The 27,813-nt window shown below is 37.0% G+C and overlaps 1 protein-coding gene across 1 annotated transcript in view; it reads right to left on the minus strand.

Moving 5' to 3' along the window:
• Window positions 1-27,813, minus strand: part of Hasp (Hig-anchoring scaffold protein) — a 139,733-nt gene that overhangs the window by 35,642 nt on the left and 76,278 nt on the right. The window contains exons 2-3 of the mRNA XM_073091812.1: window positions 15,824-15,978; window positions 14,631-14,733 (exon numbers count right to left, since the gene is read on the minus strand). Of these exons, the coding sequence (XP_072947913.1) occupies window positions 14,631-14,733; window positions 15,824-15,978 (258 nt within the window). The remainder of the gene's footprint in view (window positions 1-14,630; window positions 14,734-15,823; window positions 15,979-27,813) is intronic.

Raw genomic sequence — 27,813 nt, forward strand, 5'->3', positions numbered from 1 at the left:
AGGATAGTGTTTTATTAGCTTAACCGATTTTAAGAGGCTCTATGTGCAGCTAGAACATAGAACAAAGAATAGTTTTTTTCATCTTAAAATATAAAGGTAAATAGGCTTCTAGGGTAATTTTGAACCGTATACTTAGTAAATAAATAATAAATAAATAAATAAACGCTTTCTACACTCACAGCCCCACACTAGGATTCCTTGTGTCGTGGGTGCCAAGGACACACACATAGACAAATACACAACACCCAGACCCAGAAACAGTAATCTAAATTCATCATTTAGATATCTGTTTTTCCGGGGACCGAACCCGGGACCCTTTGCGCGTCAGACCGGTATGGTGACCGCTCCGCCACGCGGGTCGTCAAGTGTTGACTTACATATGAGACCGCCATCTTACTGGTCAAGGGTGGCGAAAAATATTTTTCCACTGCCATTCAACCTAGATTCTAACTCCATACCCCTTGATTAATACCACGCTTCCACACCAATGCGCCTACTCTCCAAATGTTTTTATCATCTTTCCAAGTCGTCAATATCAAAAATATTTTTTACCGACCTCTCTAAAAATCCACCCTCGGTAAACCCCAACCCGCCCTCTTATCCCCTATTTACTCTATTGTTGATTCGAGAGCTTCATTTTGAGAATACTCCAGTACTTCCATTGTCTCGCATATTTTTATCTCAATTCTGATTTTGAGTACCTACCTACCTTCCTACAAAATAAAATTTGTTTTGTTGATAAAAAAGTTTTATAATTAAAAAGGGACTTTTAATGGTGGTAGAAGTTAGAACCCTTTGTGGTTCGACTCCGGCGGCACCACCGCCATATCTATTTCTGCCTAATAACAGCAGTGTTAGGCGCTGCTGTTCCGTTTTGAAGGGTGTGGTAAGGGAGACATACTTTTCCGAGGCTTTCCAGCTTAGTCCTCAGGGGTAGTGGCGCATCTGTGGTCAACCTCAGGTAGGAATATCTAATCCTATCTGGGGTTGATTACAGGTGTCCATGGGCGGCAGTAGCCACTTACCATCAGGTGGATTGCATGATAGTTCGTTATTGAAGTAAGGGTCTATAGTTAAGGTAAGTAAGGTTCTATATTATCCTAAGGTTCTATCACCTCTTATTTCTAATATTCATCCGCTATTAATTATTTTCGGGCACTGTGAAAACCGCTACTTAAGCAAAATGTTATAATGAAAAGCCCTGCTCACTCCGCACTAAGAAATTACATCAGCCAACTTAAAATTCATTACTTATTTTGTTTAAAAATAACTCCGCTTTTTATTAAGCTGACTGTGTTGAATATGATTAGGTTATACATTTCTTTGCATAAAATAAATCACACCGGTGCGTTTTTTTATAATATAGGAGTAGCAGACGAGCATGCAGTCCACCTGATGGTGAGTGGCTACTGTCGCTCATGTATATCTGTAATCTACGCAGATAGGATTAGATTGCTACCTGAGGTCGGTCACAGATGCGCTGCTGCCACTAAGGACTAAACGGGAACGCCTCGGAAAAGTATACCTTCCTCATCGTACCCTTCAAACCAGAATCAGCAGCGCTTAACACTTCTGTTATTACGTAGAAATAGGAGTGGTGGTGGTGCTGACGGACTTAAACCACAAGGGTTCTACCACCTTCTCTCATTCCCATTTTTAATAATCACTCTACCCATAGTTTTGCGTGTTTGACAAATTGACCAAAGATTGACATTTGAAAAATGGCCTGATTCGAAAAATTTCGATCTGGGTGGGGTAATTTTGGAATTAGAATTAGAATAATTTATTTGCATAGAATAGGTACATGACAATGCATAGAATAGGTACATGGAAAATTAAAGAAAATAAAATGAAAGATACATAGATAGATTTTAATTTTGTAATTACTCCTTACTGATTTGTTAATTATAAATGAGTATTAAAGTTATAAATAAATAACAGGCGTAAGAAGGACCTTAGCCCAGCAGTAGCACAGTAATGGGTTGATGTTTCTCTAAACAACATACATGTCCAATTAATCAAGATAAACATAGATAACGTAGGCAATTTATTAACCCAACGTTAATCCCGTTGCGTTCACTGCACTAAACCCTCCCCTGCCACTGCCTGATTTATGCAACAATTAAGTGGACATTTGTTCTGGATATATATCTAAACGACAGCTATGAAGCTCCGTAGAACACGTATTTTATATAGAAGTAGCTAGCAATCCACCCTATGGTCTGTGACCACTGCCGTTTAAGTTCTATTACAATTCTAGAGTTCTATCAGATAATATTACAGAGGAAGCGAAAATATTATGTAATGTCTACTGCAAATAAAAAAAAAAACGCTTTCTACACTCACAGCCCCACACTAGGATTCCCTGTGTCGTGGGTGCCATGGACACACACATAGACAAATACACAAACACGCAGACCCAGAAACAGAAATCTAAATTCATCATTTAGATATCTGTCTGGCCGGGGATCGAACCCGGGACCCTTTGCGCGTCAGACCGGTATTGTGGCCGGTCCGCCACGCGGGTCGTCCAATAACTAATAACTGTTACGTCGAAATAAAAGATTTTCATGGGTTATTAATACAGTGCCTATCAGTGTCAAATGATTAGCTAACCTTCGAATTACCAGGTAAGATGATTAGAAATACACATAATTCGCCAAGTACGAGTCGAACTCGCACATGGAGGCTTCCGTACCACCAAATTTTTATTCATTTTATTATTTTCAACAATACTTAGTTATATGAAACAATAATAGATGGCGTTGGGGTGATGATGAATGATTCGTGAACATCCAGTCGGCAAAATAATTAAACCGAGATAAAGTGATTTTTAAAGTCTTTTAAGCTAGAGCCTACCAATCTGGCACATAACCAAATGGTTAGCTAACCATCAAATTGGTAGTTAAGAAAATCGTTCCGTTAAACGAAAAACCGAGCTAACTAATCCTGAAAAAGGAAGATAATTAACTGTCCCACGAATTTGCATGCAAATCCGCACGAGATACCTAGCTAGCCGGAAGTTTCTAGAAATTTACAACCGAATGTGCTTGGTTGCGACGCTTTTGTTGGCAAAAATTTATAGTTCCGTTAATACTGGGTTTATTTGGTGCTTTCTGTTTTATCTTACGAGATTATGCGTTTTAGGGTTCCGTACCCAAAGGGAAAAAACGGAACCCTATTACTAAGACTCCGCTGTGTGTTCATCTATCCGTCTGTCCATCTGTCACACGGCTCTACCGCGTGAACCATAATAGATAGACACTTGAATTTTTACAGAGGATGCATCACGATGGCCTCTATAACAACAAATACTAAAAATAAAATAAAGTTCAATTTAAAAGGGGGTCTCCATAAAACAAACCGGTATTTTTCGGCATTTGTCGATCTAGCTGTTGAACTGTAGTAGGAAGACAGTTGAAAGTTTACATATTCAAGTGTCTATCTATTATCGTGTAGGAGAACAGACTGACAGCGGAGACTTAGTAATAGGATTCCGTTTTTACCTCTGGGTACGGAACCCTAAAAAGGAAGATAAGTAACTATCCCACGAATTTGCATGCAAATCCGCACGAGATAGCTAGCTATCCGGAAGTTTCTAGAAATTTACAACCGAATGTGCTTGGTTGCGACGCTTTTGTTGGCTTAAATTTATGGTTTCGTTAATACTGAGAGGTTTATTTGATGCTTTCTGTTTTATCTTATGATATTATGCGTTTGGAGTTTGTAAGTTTTCGGAGCTTTTCTTAAGAATGCTGGAAGGTTTTGGGAGGTTTAAAATGTTAAATTTTCCAAAAAAGTAATGGTGAAGATGGTGAGTGATAAACTAAAAAACACAAAACTTAAACATCAAATTTGGCGCCGTTTTATGATGTAGGAGTAGCAATCCAGCTAATGTTAAGTTGTTACTGCTGCCGATGGATATCTGTAATCAACCCCAGATAGGATAACATATTCCTACCTGTGGTCGACCATAGGTGCGACTCTACCCCTAAGGACTAAGCTGAAACGCTTCGGAAAAGTATGTCTGCCTTACCACACCCTTCAAACCAGAACACAGCTGCGTTTAACACTGCTGGTATGAGACAGAAGTAGGTGTGACGGTGGTGCCACCAAGATCCAACTAAATAGCGTTCTACCACCTTTGAAAGGTTCCCATAGCTCAGAATAAAAAGATTAATTAATAATTATATTATAGAGTTTTTAAATAAAAATCAGACACAATTAACACACATTTTCCATTTTCTCCTCGAATATAATTCTAACTTTTCTATTGTTTTCGCCTTTTGAGAAAATCTAGCACATTCCTTAGTATAATGGCACGATTTCTATCGAGTGAATAAAATGAAAACTTCTAATTCCTTTGTTCACATTTTCACAATATAATGAAAATCTGTCGAATGTGTAGAATTTTTGTAATGAGAGAATTTCTTTTGATTTGGCAAAATTGTTTTTCTATTTTTATACTCATTAGGGGTCAAAATGTTCAAATTGATTAATGAATGGGGATTAGCGGGTAGGAAGGGTGTACAATATATTAAGGGCTTTGTCCCACTGCTGGGCACAGATCTCCTCTCAGACAGAGGGGTATTACTCATAGTCGATAGTCCACTGCACTAGCCAATTAGTAGACTTTAAACTTTTAAAACCTTTTTTAAGGAGTGTAAGTTTCCTCGGTTTTCCTTACAGCAATCAAATTAAACTATCGTGGAGAGGGTCCCGTACAAATTTAATACTGTAAATGAAAAAATTGTTCTTCAATAGTAATCTATGGGGAAAAATATTAACCAACTGAAAATGTAAGTGATCAAATTTTAAATCACTCTATCCAGTAGTTTCGGAACGAATTGGCTGTGACAGACAGACACACGAGAGATTCTATAAGGGCTTTTTGTTTTTTCTTACGGATTCTAAAACAGCAATTCACAGACACACAAACATTTTTATTTCACTATAGATAGTTGAAACGATTTGCATTCATGCAGTATCCGAGATTTCTTTCCTTTTCAACATTTCTTGAATATTTCTCAACGCTTTTATAACTTCGGAAAAACTTTGCAACTTTCAATATTGGTAAGAATGCAGCAAAGTGCTACTGACTGAGTTTCAGATTTTTTATTTTTTATGGTAGCTTTTTGTTGCGATGGTAAGGTAATTTATAATATACCAATGTTGGGCCCGGAGGTTCAAAGGTTCTCATCGCGTAAAGAAAGGCATGTCCAGCAAGCTGGTCCAGTGCAAGTGGGGATTTATTAGGTTTCCTTGTGATTTTTTTTCATGATATAGGAGAAGCAGACGAGCATGCAGTCCACCTGATAGTAAGTGGCTACTGCCGCCCATGGACGTCTGTTCACGACCAGATAGGATTAGATATTTCTACCTGAGGTCGGCCACAGATGCGCCGCTACCCCTGAGGACTAAGCTGGAATGCCTCGGAAAAGGATATACCACATCCGTAATATAAGACCACCACGTCCATAAGATACTACATCCTTAAAACGAGATCACAGCAGCGCCTAACACTGCTGTTATTAGGCAGAAATAGATGTGGGAGTGGTGCCGCTGGAGTCGATCAAGAAAGAGCACCACCTACCACCATCTACCACCTTCAACTGCGATGGTTTTCTCTTAGGATAAGAAGCATCCAGGTCTAAGTCCACCGCGCTGGCTAGTTGCGAATTGGCAGATTTAACATAACTTTGAGAACATTTTAACTCACAGGGGTGTAGCTTACTTATTTATTTGAGACAAGAGTACATAGTGTAGTTATTCTATCTTAAAAATAATACATAAATCCACTAAGTTTCCTCTAATTACTCCTAGAAAGGTAAATGCTATGTAGGAGAACAAAGGCTTTCCTTGCAATTTTTTCAGTTATCGTTTAAGCAAGTGTTCATTAACTTATACGCACATAACTGGTGGTAGAATCCTTTGTGGTTCGACACCGGCGGCACCACCGCCACACCTATTTCTGCTTAATAACAGCAGTGTTAGGAGCTGCTGTGTTCCGGTTTGAAGGGTGTGGTAAGGGAATCAGACTTTTCCGAGACGTTCCAGCTTAGTACTCAGGGGTAGTGGCGCATCTGTGGCCGACCTCAGGTAGGAATATCTTATCTTATCTGGGGTTGATTACAGATGTCCATGGGCGGCAGTAGCCACTTACGATCAGGTGGACTGCATGCTCGTCTGCTACTCTTACATTATAAAAAAAAACAAACACATACACAGCAGACGCGCGCGTCGCGTGGCTTGTCACTGTCAAGAGAGAGAGAGAGAGAGAGAGAACGAATAATTCGAATCCCATACTCGGCCTGCCCCCTCTCCGAGCACTACGCACTATAGCAAAAGTGTCGTGAGGATTATTCGTGACGCTCGCCTAGCCCCCTTACCCAGCGTACCGCGATAAGGAATTTCGTTCCAAAAATAAGAGATGCCCGAGATTCGAACCTCGGACCCGCGATGCCAGGCCGATTGTGAAACCACCTCTTACTTTGTTTCTTAAAAAGGAGAAATTGCCAAAAGCACCTGGATCCAGACTAGATAACATTTAATATCCTGAATTATTCATGGCGGCAGTGCCGGGCTATCTGCCTATGTAAACGTCGTGAATAATGCCCTGAATATTTACATCGGAATATTGGCGACGTTTTGAATATTCAGGAGTTAATACCCTTTGTAAAACTATAAAAAAAAACATATTTTTTTTTTCTATTTTCTTTATTATTTTTTTAATTTTGGTTTTACAAGAAACAGTAAAGAGCCAAAGATGTCCATAATTCAATTTGAGGCTGTATTTGTTTTTAATTTTTTTCTGCGCCTAATAGTATGCCTGATAGAGCGTGAAAACACTTATTCAAGATGGCGGCCCAGGGACAAAACTTGCAACTCCCCTTGGAAGTCCAAAAACTAAAATGGCGTCCTCTGAATTTTGTAAGCTAAGGACCAAAAATTAAAACATTTCAATGGACTAATAACTAAAAATAAGCGTGTCCGAGACTCGAACCTGAACCCCACCTAAACAGGATGAATCCAGACTAGATAACATTTAATATCGTGAATTATTCATGGCGGCAGTGCCGGGCTATCTGCCTATGTAAACGTCGCAGATAATGCCCTGAATATTTACATCGGAATATTGGCGACGTTTTGAATATTCATCAGTTAATACCTGGCTTTAGTGTCCGCGACTTTAGGTTTATTAAGAATAACTCTATTCTACTCTACATATTTTTGTTCAGGAATTTTCAGATATGTAACGTAATGTCTAGAAATTTATGTCTTGAAAAGTAGCCTTTGTTCGTCGTCAACCCAATACTGTCCCACTGCTTCGACTTCAGATATTTTTGAAAATGCTTTTTTTTAGTTTTCTTAGATATGCCAATTTTTCACGATATTTTTTTCTTCGCCGTTTAAACAGATGACAATCAGTTTCTGATAAATCAAGCGTGTCCGAGACTCGAACCTGGACCCCCCGTTTTGAGTGTCCGAGTTTTAAACACTGGGCTTTTATTTTTTATAAAAAGGAGAAATTGCCGAAAGCACATTTAATATCCTGAATTATTCATGGCGGCAGTACTGGGCTATCTGCTTATGTAAACGTCGCTAATAATGCCCTGAATATTTACATCGGAATATTGGCGCCATTTTGAATATTCATCAGTGAATACCTTCTGTAAAGTTACTAAAAAAATAGAACTTAATATTTTGTTAACATTTTTTTTTACCTATTTTCGTTATTAACTTTTTAATTTTGTTTTTACAATAAAAAGTTATAGAACCTAAGTAGTAGATAATTCATTTAGATATATCATAGTAGATAAGCATTTTTGTTCAGGAATTTTCAGATATTTTACGAAATGTCTAGATGGTGGTAGAACTCATTGGGATTCGAATCCGGCGGCACCACCGCCACATATACATATTCCTGCCTAATAATAGCGGTGTTAAGCTGCTGCGCCCTGGTTTGAAGGATATGGTAAGCGAGACATATTTATCCGAGGCTTTGCATCTTAGTCCTTAGTTTCAACGCATTCCGTAGCCAACCTCTTAAGAACTTTTACGTTGTCTGGGATTGATTAAAGATGTCTAAGGGCAGCAGTAGCCATTTAATATCAGGTCTGGTAAGAGAGACATACTTTTCAGAGGTTTTCCAGCTTAGTCCTCAGGGGTTAGCGCATCTGTAGCCGACCTTAGATAGGTATATCTAATCCCATCTGGGGTTAATAACAGATGTGCATAGGCGGCTGCATGCGATTACCATTAAGTCACTGCATGGTCATTCGCTACTTCTATATCTTATATATAAAATTCTCGTGTCACAATGTTAGTTACCGTACTCCTCCTAAACGGCTTTACCGATTTTCACCAAACTTTATATGCATATTCAGTAGGTCTGAGAATGGGGTACTATCTTTTTTCATACCCCTAAGTGATAAGGGTTGTTCACCCTTAACATTTTTTTATTACACTACACAATGTATGCCGGGTCAGCTACTTATAATTATAAATAATAAATCAAAATCTGATTCTACCACCTTTCAGACACCCACTCAAACTTATAACCTTACTTTGATTAAAAATAATAATCTGAGCTCTTCAGTAAACATGACCTGAATAATCATAATGCTAGAAGCATTCGACCCAGATAGGTTCTGTTTTACGCGAAAACCTATTCTGAGAGAATATCGGATGCAAGCATTCAACTCAGTAGATAGAACTCGAATGGAGTTACGTTAGGTAGTTGTTGTATTGTACGCGATTAGATAGTAAAGCGATAATAGCAATCAAGCATGCAGTCCGCATTATAAACGGCATGTGGAGATCCGCAATCAACACCAGATAATATTATAGTAGTGAGTGAAGCGAGTTGAATTTTTTTTTATGAAAATCTTGACAAACCGTTCTATAGCCTATATATATTTTTTAAATCTTTTTGAACTTAGCCAGATTTAATAATTAAATAAATTTAATAATTGAAACTTGAGTGGGCAAAAATTGGATAGGTTTATTATAACTGACGGGTATAATTTTTTTTTATAATATAAGAGTAGCAGACGAGCATGCAGTCCACCTGATGGTAAGTATCTACTGCCGCCCATGGACATCTGTAATGAACCCCAGATAGGATTAGATATTCCTACCTGAGGTCGGCCACAGATGCGCCGCTACCCCTGAGGACTAAGCTGGTACGCTTCGGAAAAGTCTGTCTCCCTTACCACACCCTTCAAACCGAAACACAGCAGCGCCTAACACTGCTGTTAGGTAGAAATAGGTGCGGCGGTGGTGCCGCCGGAGTCGAACCACAAAGGGTTCTACCACCTTCAAAATTGTTCTAGTTATAAAGATCTGTCAATTTTCGGCATATGAATGCCGCAACACGGCCGCTCTCCGGGCATAATAACCTTGCCCGGCCGTTTGACTCCACATTTAAAATCAGAGATTATCGCTTATACTTTCTAGTTTAAAGCTCGCAGTGAGTAAACCGTCTAAAAGCATTAAAAAGAGTTATTTTAAGCATAAAAGTAAACCATTCGGCGCGTGGGCTTTGCATTATATTCAAAAGTTCAGAAGATTCCTTTGAAAATCTGAAATTGAAGTTTGGACGTGTTTGCTTTCACGAGACAAGCGTAGCCGGCGGCGTTGTCTGCTTTTGAAAAACATTTTTAACTTCAAAAATGGAGTTTCTATGTTCGTCTGTATGTATTTACGCTTCGGCTGTTTGTTACAGATATCTGTACATATCTGCAATTTCAAGTTGTGAGTTAGTAGAAGTCACGGCACAGCTATGACATGGGACTCAAAAAAGGTGCAAAAAGAGCTCTCATACAAAGTCGGCGATGCATTAGCGACTCCTCTGATGTTGCAAATGTTAATAGGCGACGTTGACTACTTTCCATCAGGTAGCACGTCTGCTTTATCGTTAGGCTCAAATATAAAATAAGCATGTAACAATAACATTCTTCTTCTTCGTGGATCCGGAGGCGCCACCGCCAAACTTATTTCTGCCTAACAACAGCAGTGTTCAGCGCTGTATTTAAGGGTGTGGTAAGGGAGACGTACTTATCCAAGGCATTCCAACTTAGCCCTCAAGGCGAGCAACACATCTGTTATCAACCTTCGGTAGGATTCTCATCTTATCTGGGGTTGATAACAGATATCCATGGGTGGCATTAGCCAATTACCTCCCGATGGTAAGTGATAAGTGCCGCCCATGGACATCTGTAATCAACCCCAGATAAGATTACATTCCTACCTGAACTCGGCCTCAGATGCGGCGCTACCCCTGAGTATTAAGCTGGAACGCCTCGGAAAAGTACGTCTCCACTTACATGAGCATATGGTAAGTGGTAAACGCTTATGAGCTTAGAATACTAACAGTCACGTCAAAATGTAAGAGTAAGAGTTAAATGTTTGAGTGTAAAACACTAACACTCATGTTGGTTAAAAGTGTTACTTGATGGAATTTCATGGCGTTTTTCCAAAACGGAAAAGTATGAAAACAAAAGAACTAAAAATACTTTTTACTTTGTTCGTTTTCCATTTTTACCGCAAATATTTTCGGGTGAAAATATGTAGGTAAGTATGTCGTAAAATACAAAGTTTTATAATTTTCTGTTTTACTTACAATTTTGCTTTAGGTCTTTTCAAGACTTGCTCATACAAACACTAAAAATAATATCACAATTTTTTCCAATTATTTTTACCTGAATGTGGAGGTAATGTTTTTCGAGGTATGTCTCATTCTTTATAAAGATTTGCCGAGTCAGGTCGATTCGAGTCAGTACTCGAGTACTTACATAAACTCGCATACTCGAGACTAATAAGTGGTACTCGAGTTCCAGTGATACTCGAATACTGACGGTACACTGACTCCAGTCTTCATCATCAACCCATTACTGTCCCACTGCTGGGCACGGGTCTCCTCTCAGAATGAGAAGGATTAGGCCATAGTCCACCGCGCTGGCCAAATGCGTATTGGTAGACTTCACATACCTTTAAGATTTTTTTTTATAAATCTCTCAGGTATGCAGGTTTCCTCACGATGTTTTCCTTCACCACTCCAGGCCAGACTCCAGTCTTATGTACCTTATATAGGCAAACGAGTGAATGCAGCAGGAATTGTGCAAGTAACAACTTGTTTAATTTTGTTTATCGAGTGCCTTTTTTGTCTTCCGAGGTTCTGTGTGTTACAAAGTACTCGAGTACTTCATGCTAACTCGAGTACATTGTGAATATTCTGGACTCGAGTACTGACTCTATTCTTTTTATATGAGTACCAAAGTACTCAAATACCAAAAATGGCCGACTCGGCACATCATTAATTCTTTAGCACACCTTGCCCAAACGGCTTGATGAATTTTTAACATGAGCTGTTATTAGATTCGTCTAAATTTTGGGAGTGTCAGGCATATTTTGAAGCAGTCAGATTTTGCAACTACAATAACTAATATTATTTTTTACATAAATTAATTACATAATTTCTTTTATTTATAAGGAATTTAAAATCTTGGAAAATAAGAATTCCAAAATCCCACTCTATTCAATTAGACAAAGCGATAAAATCTTTTCGCGGAAAGTGTGGAAAGCAACAAAACTAATAGAAAACAAACCGTTTCCGTCGAGAACTCTCGGCGAGGACCAATTCGAGTCTGTTTACGATTTTAAGTGAAAACAACTTCCAAGATGGCCACCGTTCTCGTGTGAAAGCAATTTTAAGAACGAGAAAACGACTTGGTTCTACATCAAAAATGTTGTTTTTCTTTTTAAAATACGCTCTTTAATGTTAATTCATACTGAATTTGAGCGTGTCAGATATGAACTGTTGCAGCCAAAATAACTGACAAATAAATTTCTATAACCCAAACTATACTTTGAAATACTATTAACACCTACATGAATTTGAAAAATCAGAGTTGCACGTCTGGGATTCGAACTTTACATCTACGCATAAGAGACCGCATTTCTTAACCACTAGGCTATCACATCTGTATAATAGCGTCACTTTAATTTAATCTATAATGGGAGCTTGATAATAAAGACCCTTTAATTTACGACATGACACCACCCGGTCATAAATAATAGGGAGTTATCCTATCCGGTACCATCCAACTACATTACCGGTAATCCGTTTTGAGTGCACTTTGTTTGAGAGCTTTACATGTCAGGCTATTACAAGCTTTTTCAAATTCAGTATTTACTAGCGACTTTATGCCCGTATTTTTTTTAAAACGGTGTGTAATTTTACGGTATTTTTTAAACGTAAAATATGTAACATGTTTAACAATTGGGTATCGATTATTGTTATAAATAAAAACCTACTAATAATAACCTATGCATTATTGTAAACTTTTAGAAAGTTTAAATTTCATCAACCAAATGCAGGGTCAAATCACTAGTCAGAAAAATATATCCTTAGCTACGCTGCAAGAAAACATCGTGAGGAAATCAGGTTTTGTACATGCCAAGCAGTTCTTTAAAATGATTTTGGCCATCGTGGTGGACCATGGCCTAAGTATTTCTTACTCCGAAAGGATACGCATTGTCAGCAACAGAAATGGATTGTTCATAAAACTTTAAAAACGTCAGGAACCCGCGGCACTTTCGAAGTGTATAATATTATTATTATTTAATTGTAATATTTTCTGGCAATATTCTACATTTCAGTATATTTTTTGTATTTTTAATGTTTGATACAATATTTCATTTTCCCCGTTTATTCAAGTCAGTCGAAACCGCAAAACCAATCCGAGCCACGACATTTGTATATCGCAACAAAAAGACGAATCTCCCTTTGAACCAAATTGGGTGTATTCGGAACTGTTCTGGTATTTCGTGTGGAATCCAATAAAATTCCAGCTTTGTTTCTCTGTCTGTATTTCTCTGGATTAATCAAATGGAACGGCCGCAATGGGTGAGAGTTGGGTGAAATAAATCGGATCATATCCGAACAACACTGTTAGTGGCGTGCTTTTCGGATCTGGTCGTAAATTTGGAATATGCATATGCCTGGGCTTTGCACTCCGGACTTCTGATTTGTAGGCTAAATTCTATACCATTGGACTACGCTGCATTTAATTTGAAGATTAATTAAATAAATTTAGTTTTTGATATTTAAGAAATCTCAGCTAGTTTTAAGGTAAGAATAACCTACCCAACTCGTTGCGTTAAAATCTTTCGCCATTTTCAACTTAGGATTAAGAAATAATTTTTAGAATTATATAAATTACTTTTTTTAAATTAAGCCTGCCTGTAAGTATAAGAGCATAAAGAACAGATAATCCAATTTTACTTATTTTTGTAAATATTACGTCATCAGAGTGCTCAGAAATAAGCAGAAACAAGCGCTGACAAAATATTAATTAAATAAAATATTTACATTAATTGCAACCTAATATTTTTCAGTAATACCTCAAATGATCTAAAAAAGTCTGCATTTCGTAAACCAATTAGGGAAGAATGGGCATTCCGATCTACCCTCAGAGGACGTCGGGGTTTATAATTTAATTTCTGATGAGATTAAAGAGGCAATACCAATCGGAAAATGTTTCAGCGAAAAATATTCACTCCATTAAGGTCTGTTCATAATAACTTTTATGAAAAACCTCTGAGATACTTTTCGGATATTTCTTTGAGATCGTATTCCCCTTCCATACTTGTATTTTTTAAGACAAGAAGTGCCTCGAGACTTCACTCACGTTTAAAAGGGTATATTTCATGGGATTTATTATTTTACCTATCCTATTTCTTTTTCTCTAATTAAAGGACAAGGAGCATCAAGAACAGCATGTACCATTGTACCAAAAAGAAGAGCTTTTTTTATAACATGGCGTAGCAGACGAGCATGCAGTCCATCTGCAGGTAAGTGGCTACTGCCGCCCATGGTCATCTGTAATCGACTCCAGATAGGATTCGATATTCGTACCGGAGGTCGGCCACGGATGCGCCGCTACCCTTGAGAACTAAGCTGGATCGCCTTGGAAAAGTATGTCTCCTTTACCAGACCCTTTAAACCAGAACACAGCAGCGCTTAACACTGCTGTTATAAGGCAGAAATATGTGTGGTGGTGGTGCCGCCGGAGTCGAACTACAAAGGGTTCTACCACCTTCAACAAGCTTCACGCTAGGAATAGGTTATCAAAGATATTCTAAGAAAAATATTGTAACTGATAATTTGTATTTGTGCTTTCATACTATGTAAGTTGCTTCTAATATTTTATTCGAGTGGTCTTAAGTTGATTGTTTTATTTACTCGATGAAGCTATGAGACGAAATACTCTTACTTGAAGGCTATAGAAAAAAGTCTAATAAACAGAGGTTATATTAAGCGAGGGGCCCCACTCAACCTTCCTAGGGCCCCTAAAGCATATGATATTGCTGTCCTGTGTTCACACATCACAAGTTTATTGTCTATAATATAGAGATTCAATATATTTACACTACGATTATGTAGACTCTACATAATCGTAGTGTAAATATATTGAATCCAACCATTACTACGGGTCCCCCTTTTTATGTAGGGCCCCAAAATTGGATTATACTATAAATTAAACTAACCTGCTTTGGACCCCGTAAGGCAATATATTTAAATACTTTTAATTTTGTGGGGCCCCAATGAATATAACTAAACTAACCTGGTTTAATGCAGGACATGCCGCAGGCGCCATCGCAGAGGCACTTCTTCTTCTTGCTCTTGCAGTCTTCGTCAGAAGAGCACTTTCGGAGGCACTTCTGACCCTGGGAAGGAGAAATTATCTTACAATTTCAATTCAAATGGTACGTAATTTTACTCAATTGGTAAGTATTACTGTACAATGTACACCACCAAGTCTAATAACGCACTTATCTGTGGCTGATCTTATGTAGAATAATTCTATATGAAGTGATTACAATGTCTATGAGCATCAGAAACTTACCATAAAGCCCAGCTTATTAAGATGCAGTCATTACATCAAGTTCATGATAAAAAAAATACATAGAGATATATAATACTTGACTCCACTACTTCAGCTTACCATAAAAAATTTACAGATAAAAGAAAAAGTAAGAAAAAAACATGTTTTATCAGGACGTACTTATTTCAACCATCCCGACATACTCCATGAAGAAAAAACATGTTATCATCGTTAATACGAAGCTTGAATATTAACGATATCGCATTTTTATATTAGTACTTTAAAATAATAAGTCACTCATTTGATTACTACAGTTCAAACATAGATGATATCATGGCGACGCTCGAGTTAACAGAGAGCGACATTCTGGTCGGAGACTTCAGCAAGAACAGTTTAACAACGGGAATAGTTATTTGTAATATCGTTACTCTGTACCGTATATGTGACAATATACATGACTACCTTCAAGAAGGCTTCGATCACAAACATTTTCAATAGGCAACCTTTCATTGGTTCCTCTTGACTGCGGGGGCAGTGGAGACGATATGCCGGACTCTTACTCGCTAAAACCCTACGGTATTCCTCTGGACGCGCTTTCGGGACCACGGGTACGCTGATAGCACACGTCTGCGACTTACCCCAACCTACCTCTTAACTTAATCTTAACTCAACACTCTTGCACACACACCATCACACACACACACACATACATATACACACACGCTAATATGAGTTGGACACGCTTTTAATTTAAGTAGTTATAACTCTTAAAAGATGTGTATATTTGATTAAAATTATTTGTCCTGATGATGAGCGGGGCACCCAGTAATACGGGCTACCAACCCGGTACAGGGGCCCTTGCGCCTTGTTTTTATAATTGTACTTTAATCAATAAAACATTTTTATTTTATTTATTTATTATTAACTCTTACCAGCATAGTGGCCTGTTCCTCATCCCTCGGGCACTGCGCAGAGGGGGAGTTGCGAGGGTTCTTGTAGATACGACCATCATCAGAGTCCGCGCGGGTCGGAGTCGTGTCGTCCTCGTCGTCGTCGTCGTCGGTCGTCGGCGACGGCAGCGACGATACTGGAACAACAAAAAATATTTTTAATTTGTGCTAAAATATTTTTCAGTTGTGTAAATAAAGGCTTTATTAACCAACATCTTATAATTTTAGAAACAAATTTGTAACTAAAATTATTTTTCACATTGCATTGATAAAGAAGTCGGTAGGTTTTTTTTTATTTTAAACAGTGAAATAAAAAGTCGTAAAATGAACCGCAATTTTAGATGACATTGTGGTGCTTTACGTTTGATAACGTTAATTACGTGAAATCTACGTAATAATTAGCCTCATTAGTGCCTACGAACTGTACTCGTCCGCACTCGTCGCCGGCTACAAGAGAACTGAGTGACGTATGCATTCGCCAGCGGGTAGACAGCTGTCAATTTGACAGCGCTCGCGCATACATAATAGTTAAATAACCGAAGAAAAAATCTCGTTTAAAAATACAAATACAAACTACTTACATTAAGAAGTTAATAATTGTTCATTACTATTTTTTTCTATTTTTGTGTAAAATAGTATTTTATGATTATACTAATTTAGTTTTCTACAGACCACCACCTATACACACCTACACTACACCTTACGAAGCAAAAATATCTGACAATATTAATCTATTCACTTTTGTTATTCCGGCTCAAAATACAACTCGAACGTCAAGCCGCGTTCTTTTTCTTTTTAATGCTAAGTCATAAAATCGTGTCAGCCAGTGACTTTATAAATAAGTACTTATTATTATAAAAATAACACATCATGAAAATAATACAAAATAATTAATTAAAATAATACTATAATAAAAAGAAATTGAATTGGTTTCTAATAATACACTATCAAACAATTCCGAAACGTTACACGGCAGCGTTGGATAAAAAGATCTACTACCCACTTTTTAACGATAAAAATACATCAAAGCGATATCAAAAAGCTAGAACCTATTTCTCCGATAATATTTCTAATTGTAGAACTGGGTATTGCTAATATAAATAATTAAAGTAACAAGTATCAATTAACTGTTGCGGTAACTTAATTTTTATATTTTTGTCTTATCAGAATATTCGTAACCATTTTAGTTTAATATATAATCTACTAGTTTTCGCCCGCGGCTTCGCCCGCGTTAATAAATATAACATACTAACATACATAAAACTGAAAATTCGTACCTTCAACTTTTCTAAAGATCATCGTTTGATCAAATGCATAGTTTACGATTCAATCCTTACTAATATTGATTAAAATAATCGATGTTTGGGTCCAAAAGATCGATTCTCCGATTAATCGATCTTAGATCGCCATCCCTGGTTCCCGTGGGATTTCCGGGATAAAAACTATCCTATGTCCTTTCTCGGGTCTCAGACTATCTTTGTACAAAATTTCATTAAAATCGGTTCAATGGTTTAGGCGTGAAGAAGAGACAACCAGACAGACAGACAGAGTTACTTTCGGATTTATAATATTAGTAAGGATATAATATTGTAAAAGTCGTTAGGACATATTATTTTTGTTGTATACAGGGTGAAATTGAAGCTTTTCCCACAATTTGTCATTTAATCCCAGAATTTAATCCGTATAAGGGACACTATCCGATAGTGGAATAATATAAGGTGTGTATTTTTTTTATTACCCTTTGGGTATATATATATTTAAAATAATTCGCCACCAGATGTTTACTATTTTATAAAAATAAGTATACCCTAAAAACTAATGATGCAGTATTAGTTTTTATCAAAATTTGCCTCGTAACTCCTTTTAGCATTTTTCGCTAATACTTATAGATTCGGATTTGAAACATTCACCCTGTTAAAATACATTAATTATCCTGTCTTTGTCTTTAGCGCTGTTTTTTTCTTACTAAAATAAAAAAATATGAGAAAATGTTTATAACGTGTTTTTTACTCATATTCTTTCTCCGGATAAATACATTGGCCCCTTTGACCGGTATAGCAGGTTGATAAATTTACATCAAAGTTATTTATAATTTATGTCAGATATTATTGCACCTTAGTTGACGTCACATGTCATAACACATGTCACAATTATTTGATCAACGTTATCATCACACATATTTTTGCTGCCTATAAATGTCAGATATTTTTGCTGCGTTCGTGCAGGCATATATTATTGAACTCGTTATTGGGTCACATATTTTTGCTGATCTGCCCATAGTCATATATTTATGCTCGTGACTGTACATAGTAAGTTAAAAACATTTTGTTAAAAATGTTACATCTGAGGTTATTTAATTCTGAATCTGCAACAGTTGAGATTGCCACGATTGGTCCACCATGCTCAAAGTTAGGGTTGCCAACATTAAAAAAAATATTAAACTTAAAAATATTTTTTGGTTAAGCTATTACAAAAAATACAAAACTGTAGCATTTTTGAGAAATGTCAACTAAATTAAAAATGTTTTCATTGCTTATGAACATTTTTTTTACTTATTGCATCTTTTATCATTTTTTTCTAAAATTATATTTCGCACGAATTTTCGTGAGGTACCACCTTGCATACAATCCAGCTGGAGGTTTCTTAGAACATTTACCAATCAACCCCAGATTATAGTCCTATTTATCCGCTCTGAAGCATTGCTATCTCTAAGGACTATGCTAGCAGGCCAGGCGTTCTTTGTGCTTGAGCAATACGGTTTATGTACGACGAGCTGATGCCCGCGGCTTCGCTCGCGTTACGAAGTAATATTTTCATCCCCTATTTTATCCCCTTGGGGGTAGAATTGATCAAAATCCTTTCTTAGCGGATGCCTACGTCATAACATCTACCTGCATGCCAAATTTCAGGCCGATCCGTCCAGTGGTTTGGGCTGTGCGTTGATAGATCACTATGTCAGTCAGTCACCTTTGAGTTATATATATTTAGATTATGGTCTAATCCCTCTCACTCTGAAAGACGCGAGCCCAGCAGTGGGACAGTTCGACGACAGTTGGCAACCCTACCCCAGTTCATATTTAACAAGCATTTACATAAATTAATTCCACTGTATTTAAATAACCGTAGTTGGTCAGCGCTACAATTAAATAAATATTCAGCGGTTTATTCCCGAATCTTTCATTATTTCTGTTGTGCGGTCGTTAATAAAATGAGTTTTTGGTGACATTTTATGCTTGTGGTTTTTGCAATGAACAGTGTGATAACCTTGCAATTTATTGCAATGACAGATTATTTTATTATAGCTAGCATATCTTAATAATGTATGCCTACAGTCATTGATATACTATATTATATTAATGTGTACAGATGTTTTTTATGTATTCCAACTTTACGTTATTCAATCATTATAGTATCTTAATCTTAACCGTTCACAAAGTTCGTTATTTTTTAGGGTTCCGTACCCCAAGGGTAATAACGGAACCCTATTACAAAGACTTCGCTGTCTGTCCGTCTGTCACAGGGCTATATCTCTGGAACCGTAATAGATAGACACGTGATTTAGACACGTTTACAGAGGACGCATAACGGTGGCCGCTATAACAGTAAATAGTAAAAATAAAATAAATTTGAATATTAAAGGGTCATTTGTCAAAACGTAAAAACTCATAGTATGTACTCATAGAGTGTATGAGTTTTTACGTTTTGACAAAAATTACTGTTTTTGTTTTTGTTTACGTATTTCTCATATATTTCCAATTAGTTCTGATACAATCCGCTAGGGGCGCTGATTGGAAATGTATGGGCAAATATGAAAACAAATACTAAAACAGTCATTTTTGTAAAAACGTAAAAACTCATACTAACCCTTAGTATGAGTTTTTACTGGTCACATCGAACTGAGAAGGCAAGTTAAATAGCTTGTAAACAAGAGATCGTCTACTTAAATATATAACCTACGTCATTCCCAAAATTTACACGAATCCAACGACACTTTATATGACAATCCGTTAAGCCGTTTAGACGGGACACGCGCTGAAGCATGAGAGATACATATTACATATGTATATAATATATATTGCATGAAAATCATTACCCTTTCGTAGTTGGGTAAAAAGTACGCTAGACACCACAATACTGCCAGAGTGTTCGTCTAAAGTTCCTATTATTTGAAGGTGGTAGAACCGTTTGTGGTTCGACTCCGGCGGCACCACCGCCACACCTATTTCTGCGTAATAGCATCAGTGTTAAGCGCTGTTGTGTTCTGGTTTGAAGGGTGTGGTAAGGGAGACAGACTTTTCCGAGGCGCTCCAGCTTAGTCCTCAGTGGTAGCGGCGCATCTGTGGCCGACCTCAGGTAGGAATATCTAATCCTACCTGGGGTTGATTACAGATGTCCATGGGCGGCAGTAGCCACTTACTCTCAGGTGGACTGCATACTCGTCTGCTATTCCTATATTATAAAAAAATACTCGCTTTCCGCTCCCGCTTCCGCTCCGCTCATCACCCACCGCTACCGTCTTACATAATGACGTGAGTACCATCAACTGTGATAACATGACAATACGTTTATTAGAATTGTAGTATATTTGCGGAAAGTCTATTAACCTTGGCGTAGGTAGAAATGGTATAAAAAGGCAAAGTCAGATATGGAAATGATGAATGTTACTGTCACAATTTGACAGCGTTGGACAGATAATGCATGAGGCGTTTCAAGGTAGTCCTTAGGAGAAACAATGCATCATTGATCAATTTTAGATTATATTTAGGAGTACAGTATTCAGATATTCAGATTTTGTCACCGACGTGTATAATAAGTATAACCAACTTGATGTTAAAAAGTTTCTTTTTGGTAAACAAAATTACCTAGATAAAGTATAATAAAAATCTGTTCGCAAATTAACGCTCGCAAAACCCCCTGCTTAAGCTATTCCTTAACTATCAGTTAGTCTAACGGCTACATTTTCTCAAATAAATATTTACAAGCCTAAATTGTTAGTCAGTTTACTCTGATTTAACGTTTTCTTTCAGAAAAATCTCCGCACATAGACTGCAACAGCGATCCATCAATTCAACCGCCATTTCATTGAATGACTGAAGAGTGGCGACCTTGGCCTGGAAGCGGTAAAGAGGTCGCCGCCACAAGCTCAGCTCATTGCGGCTTTCTGTATTTCTAAAGAATTCTGTACATTTCTGAGGAGTTCTGTAGATTTCTGAGGAGATGAGTAGACTTTTAAGAAACGTTTACGCTTTGTTCATATAAGACACATAGCGTAGTCACGTAAAAACGTAGGCCGTTATTTAAGAGTGAATTCAAAATAATTACTAATAAAAAAGATCGTGTTTTCTTTATGCATTTATCATTGATGGTTTTGTGGAAATACTGTACCTAACTAAATAACTTATTTTTAAAATATATTACATTATTTTCGAGATTTTTTATGTGATCCAATGTACAAGCAAGGATGTAACTAAAGGAAATAGAACAAACAGACAATTTCTTACTCTAATAAAAAATCTACCAATTTTAAGATTAATATTTATGCGAATATGCCATAATGCATAAAGTAGTACAGAAATAAAGCCTTTCAACCGTCTCTCTGCAAGAACGATCCATCAATTCAACCGCCATTTCATTGAATGTCTGAAGAGTTGCCGACCTTGGCCTGGAAGCGGTAAAGAGGTCGCCGCCACAAGCTCAGCTCATTGCGGCTTTCTGTATTTCTAAAGAATTCTGTACATTTCTGAAGAATTCTGTAGATTTCTAAGAAACGTTTACACTTTGTTCATATCAAGACTCATACTAGCGCAGACACGTAGATTCATAGACATGTATGTGTAAGAGGGAATGTAAAATGTGTTTGAAAATAAAGGTTTGTTTTCTTTAAATATATAATCAGTAAATGGTTTTACATTTTTAATTTGTAAGCATATTTATAAGGAAATTATATATTATAATATGTATTATATAAGGCATATAATTTAAGAGATATTGCACAAAATTTAGAAATAAAAACATTCACCTAACAAATAAAAAAAAGTAGCCAAAAATATTTATAGAATTTCATATTTTATCTCATAAAGAATTTACTAACTTTATGAATGTTATTTTATTAAAGATTTGAAAGAATTATAATATATAGTATCGTTTCAAAAAATAGCAAATACGTAAATAAATTATAAACATTTTAACCATCTCTATGCAACAGCGTTCCATCAATTCAACCGCCATTTCATTGAATGTCTGAAGAGTAGCGAGCCGACCTTGGCCTGGAAGCGGTAAAGAGGTCGCCGCCACAAGCTCAGCTCATTGCGGGTTTGCTAAGATCGTATTGACGCTGTTTGTAGTTGTTTCTATAGGTTACTAAAGAATTCTGTAGAATTCTGAGTAACGTTTACGCTTTGTTCATATAAAGACACATAGTAGCGCAGACACGTAGAAACATAGACACGTATGTCGTATATGTACGAGTGAATTTAAAATGTAATTGAAAAGAAATCGTCTTTATGAGTATATTTTAAACGAGGTTTTGCCCGCGGCTTCGCTCGCGTTACGAAGTAATATTTTCATCCCCTATTTTATCCCCTTGGGGGTAGAATTGATCAAAATCCTTTCCTAGCGGATGCCTACGTCATAACATCTACCTGCATGCCAAATTTCAGGCCGATCCGTCCAGTGGTTTGGGCTGCGCGTTGATAGATCACTATGTCAGTCAGTCACCTTTGAGTTATATATATTTAGATTTATATATTACATTATAAGTTAATTTTAAATTTATTTATTACATTATATTATATTTTACATTTTAATACTTTGTAAATGCATTTTTGTTAGCTTATTTACAATTTGAAAATATAAAAAAATAGTAATTTTATAACAAATTCAAAAAATGAGCCTAAAAATAATTATATAATTCCATTCTTTATTTCATAAAGAATTTACTAACTTTATTAATGCTATTTTATTAAAAAATAGAAAGAATTATAATAAGTACTTAGTATAGTTTCAAAAAAGAGCAAATACGTAAAGAAATAAAGCCTTTCAACCATCTCCCTGCAACAGCGATCCATTAATTAACCCGTCATTTCTCATTAAATGTCTGAAGAGTGGCGAGGCGACCTTGGCCTGGAAGCGGTAAAGAGGTCGCCGCCACAAGCTCAGCTCATTGCGGCTCTGCTGAGATCGCATTGACGCTGTTTATAGTTGTTTCTATAGGTTTCTAAAGAATTCTGTACATTTCTGAAGAATTTTGTAGATTTCTAAAACACGTTTACGCTTTCGTATAAAGACACATAACTCAGACACATAGAAAATAAACACGTCTGTGTACTAGTGAATGTAAAATAAATTTGTTGAAAAAGAACGTGTGTTTTAATCATTTATATTTTTTTATCATTAAATGATTTTTTATAATAACTTATCAATTAACTTATATTTTGCAGTTATATCATTACGTTATAGATTTTGGACGTTAGTGTACATCTCTAAGAAACGTTTTATGCTTTGTTCATATGAAGACACATAAAAGCGAAGACATGTAAAAACATAGACACATGTGTAAAATATTAAATTGTGTTTTAAATAAATAAAGATACACATATTTCTGATTGACTGTTTTTTTTAGAAAAAAATATTTGTAAGGTGATTTATTAGAAGACTTAGCCCTATTATTAGGCTAACTGTTCATCATTTAAACCGAAGAGCCGACCTAAGCCCTATTCCCTACATCTAAAAATCATCCCCTTATACTTGTGCTTTACGATCGAAAATTGGTTCTTTTATGCCAAAATCAATCTTAAGTTAGGCGCATAAAGCCTTTTTTATAGAGATCGGGCAATTTAAGGTAATTTATCATCTAGATAACGCAACTCGGCGGTTTTGATATAATTTTTGATGTCCTTTATAAGGGTGGTTGCTTGGCGTCAGCGAATTTCAGCCCTTAGGCGGACCGGCCACTGGCTACTCGATTAACTAATCTACATAGTATGCAGTCATCCTTTTTTAACTCGCTTTTATTAGCTTTTAATTTTATCATAAAAGCGTGTTTTTTAGTTTTTTGAACTATATTTATTATAATATAGGAGTAGCAGACAAGCATGCAGTCCATCTGATGGTAAGTGGCTACAGCTACATGGACATTAGTAGAAAACTCTAGATAAGATTAACTTCCTACTTCGGGTCGCCTACAAAAGCATCGCTACTCCAGAGGACAAAACAGGAATGCCTTGGAAACGTATGTCTCTTAACATACTCTTCAAACCAGAACACGGTAGCGCTCTGCTGTTTATTAGGCAGAAATAGGTGTGGCGGTGGTGCCGCCGGAGTCGAACTACAAAGGGTTCTACCACCTTCAGCTACCACTCACCAATTACGACTAGATTTAAAACTATATATTAAAAAACCTACACTAAAAAATGAAATATACTCTTAAATATATTAGATGTGTGGGTCAAAAGTTACTACTGTTTATAAAAAGACCTAAGCCCATCAGTAGGACAGTAATGGGTCCATTATAATAAACAAGACCCTTAAAGGCAGGTGTTAGGGTCACATTCGGTATTCACGCTTGACTTCAACAAAGGGTTTTCAAACGATATAAATATAGGTACCTCAAATACATTACATAAGTTATGTACAATTATAGGTATTTCCATTATGTTCAGCCCTTTATTATCCTACACCAAGGTTATGTAGTAACTATTTACTAATCTGTGACCAAGGCACGATTCTTTTTCATAATATAGGAATACCAGACGAGCATGCAGTCCGCCTGATGGCAAGTGGCTTCTGTCGCCCATGGACATCTGTAATCAACGCCAGATAAGATTAGATTCCTATCTGAGGCCGGCCACAGATGCGCCGCTACGCCTGAGGACTAAGCTGGAATGTCTCGGAAAGTATGTCTCCCTTACCACACCCTTCAAAACGGAACACAGTAGCGCTTAACACTGCTGTTATTAGGCAGAAAGGTGTGGCGGTAATGCCGCCGGAGTCGAACCCTAGAGGATTCTACCACTTAGCTATCACTATTACCTTGTCTTAGCCTTAACTCTGTATTGTACTGTATTTACTTCTCATCTATTTGTATCTTATTTCTTTCTTTTTCTCTTTCTTTCTCACATTCTTTCTTTTTTCATGTTCTCCTTTCTCCCTTTTTTCCATTTTATTTTAAGGTTGACTAGAAGGGAGAATATGCTATTTAGCATTAAGTCCGCCTTTTGTACCATACTGTTTTTAACATAGTCAATAAAGAGTAAATAAATAAAAAAAAATAACCCACCAAATAATGTAATCCCGAACGATCAGCTACTTAAATAATAAATTTAACGAAATCCATAAGTCGAAACCACTAAAGATTTCATCAATCCCGAAAAGGGAAGAGGGGAATCGTAAAGGGAATGGATTTGGATAATTCTCGGCCCTTTACGAGGGCCGGACTTGAGCCATCTTCATTTGGCCCTTTTTATGAGCGCGGACTGAAGCCATCTGTAAGGAAATAGTTTTCCGAAGAAATATAATACGGAGGGTATTAAGAGTCGGAGAATGTGACTTTTTATGTGGCTTTGTCGAATAACGGTTGAGGATGTGGATAAAGAGGGTATTGAATTGTTTTTTGGTCGTAAGTTCCCTGAATACATTTTTATAATATAATAATACCAATGAAGAATGCAGTGCACGTGATGGTAAGTGATAACTACCATACAAGGAGGGTTTTGAAGGTGGTAGAATCCTCTGTGGTTTGACTCCGGCGGCACCAACGCTACACTTTCTACCTAATGATGTTAAGGGTTGCTGTGTTCTGGTTTGAAGGGTATGGTAAGGGAGACATCCTTTTCTGGCTTAGTCGTGCCTATCTGTACCCAGCGATTGACCATGCCCTACTGCTTAACCAAAGCACTACATAATAGCGTTAGGGGTAGCGACGCATCTGTGATGATACAGTTGTCCATGGGCGGCAGTAGCCACTTACGATCAGATGGACTGCATGCTCGTCTGCTACTCCTATATTATAAAAAAGGACATCTGTATCCAACTCCATACAGGACAAGGATTATCTGAAGCTGATCACAAATGCATTGCCTCTCCTGAGGACAAATATCGCCTTATATGTAAGTCAGCATACATATAAAATGCAGCTAATAAAAGTCCAAAGATGACAGAACCCTTTTGTTTCGATTATAAGCAGAAAATATTAAAAATCGACGCGAGAACCCGTAGGCGGATTTAGTTTACTATAATATCCGTAGTGGCGACATATTTCCACAAATTAGTTTCCGCTCGAGCCTAAGGCCTTTGTGCCCGAGTCAAGCGTAAACGGTGAATGTGACCCGAGCGCTTCGGGTTTGTGTTTCTTGATACGTAACTATTTCCAAACTCAATAACTGTAGATTTAATAATACACTGTCAGTATACTGTCGGTTTTTTTTTTAATCGACTTCATATATATTACTTGAATGATATAGTATCCTTCAAACTAAAATACAGTAAGCCCTACTCGTTTACAAAGCTAAAATAGTTGGCAGTGATACCGATGAAGTCCCATCCCTATATCTATATAGGGATTAGACTGCGGATTTAAATCCTATATCTTTAATACTTCTGCTCCAACAAAGCAAGGAAACCCATATACACAACTAGTTTGAAATAATATAAAAATAGCAGAGTAATATTTCCTTTCAAATGTACGTCCTTTGTGCCCGAATCAAGCGTGAGTGCTGAATGCGGCCCGAGCGCTCGGGCGTGTATTTCTGGATACATTATTAGCTATTTTCAAACAAAATACACAACGCAACGGTTGTTTGTTTGTCTATACATATGAATGAAATGTAAATGTCTGGCTGTAATTTCAAATGGAAGTAGTGAAGAGATAGCTCAGAGTTACGAATTTTGGATTTTAGCAAGGGTTGAATTACAGACATCGAATTTTGGATTTTTTTTTTTAATTTATAGGCACTTGCTTTTACAGTAAAGGAAATTAAATTGTTATCTACTATTAAGAATATTCCAAAATATTTTTAAAAGTTGGATCTTTTAATTCAAAGAAATGTATAAGCTAATCATATTTCAACACAGTCAGCTTAATAATCTTTTATTTACTTCAAAGAAATGTATAATCTAATCATGTTTTAACACAGTCTGCTTAATAAAAAGCGGAGTTATTTTTAAACAAAATAAGCAATGAATTTTAAGTTGGCTAATGTAATTTCTTAGCTGTGCGGAGTGAGCTGGGCTTTTTATTATACCATTTTGCTCAAGTAGCGGTTTTCGCATTGCCTTAAAATAATGAATAGTGGATGGATATTAGAAATATGAAGATGGTAGAACCAGTAAGGGCTTTTTTATAATATTGAAGTACTGAACGGCCTAAACTAATGCAGCCCGCTTGATGTTAAGTGGCTACCGTCACCTTTGAACATCTATCATCATCATCACCAACCCATTACTGTCCCACTGCTGGGCACGGGTCTCCTCTCAGAATGAGAAGGTTTAGGCTATAGTCCACCGCGCTGGCCAAGTGCGGATTGGTAGACTTCACATACCTTTGAGTTCTTTCTTTTATATAATTCTCTCAGGTATGCAGGTTTCCTCACGATGTTTTCCTTCACCGTTTAAGCAAGTGGTAATCAATTTCTAATACGCACATAACTTCTTTTAGATCAGAGGTGCACCTGGGATTTGAACCTCGGAGCCCTCGATCACGATGCCAAGTTTCTTAACCATGCCGCTATCACTGCTTTTACCCATAATAAGATTAGATTCCTACCTAAGGTCGACCATAGATGCGTTACTCCCGAGGACTAAGTTGGATCGCGGATAAATATGACTCCCTTACCACACCCTTCAAGCTGTAACACAACAGCTTAACACTACTGTTATTAGGCAGAAATAGGTGTGGCGGTCTTGCCTCGGGAATAAAACGACAAAGGGTCCTACCATCAGAAAATTAGCTATAAATATTCTCCATAATACGTCTC

This window comes from Epargyreus clarus, unplaced genomic scaffold (assembly GCF_041222505.1).
Source record: "Epargyreus clarus isolate Ecla_fem2 unplaced genomic scaffold, WU_Ecla_fem_2.2 ptg000035l, whole genome shotgun sequence".
Taxonomy (NCBI): domain Eukaryota; kingdom Metazoa; phylum Arthropoda; class Insecta; order Lepidoptera; family Hesperiidae; genus Epargyreus; species Epargyreus clarus.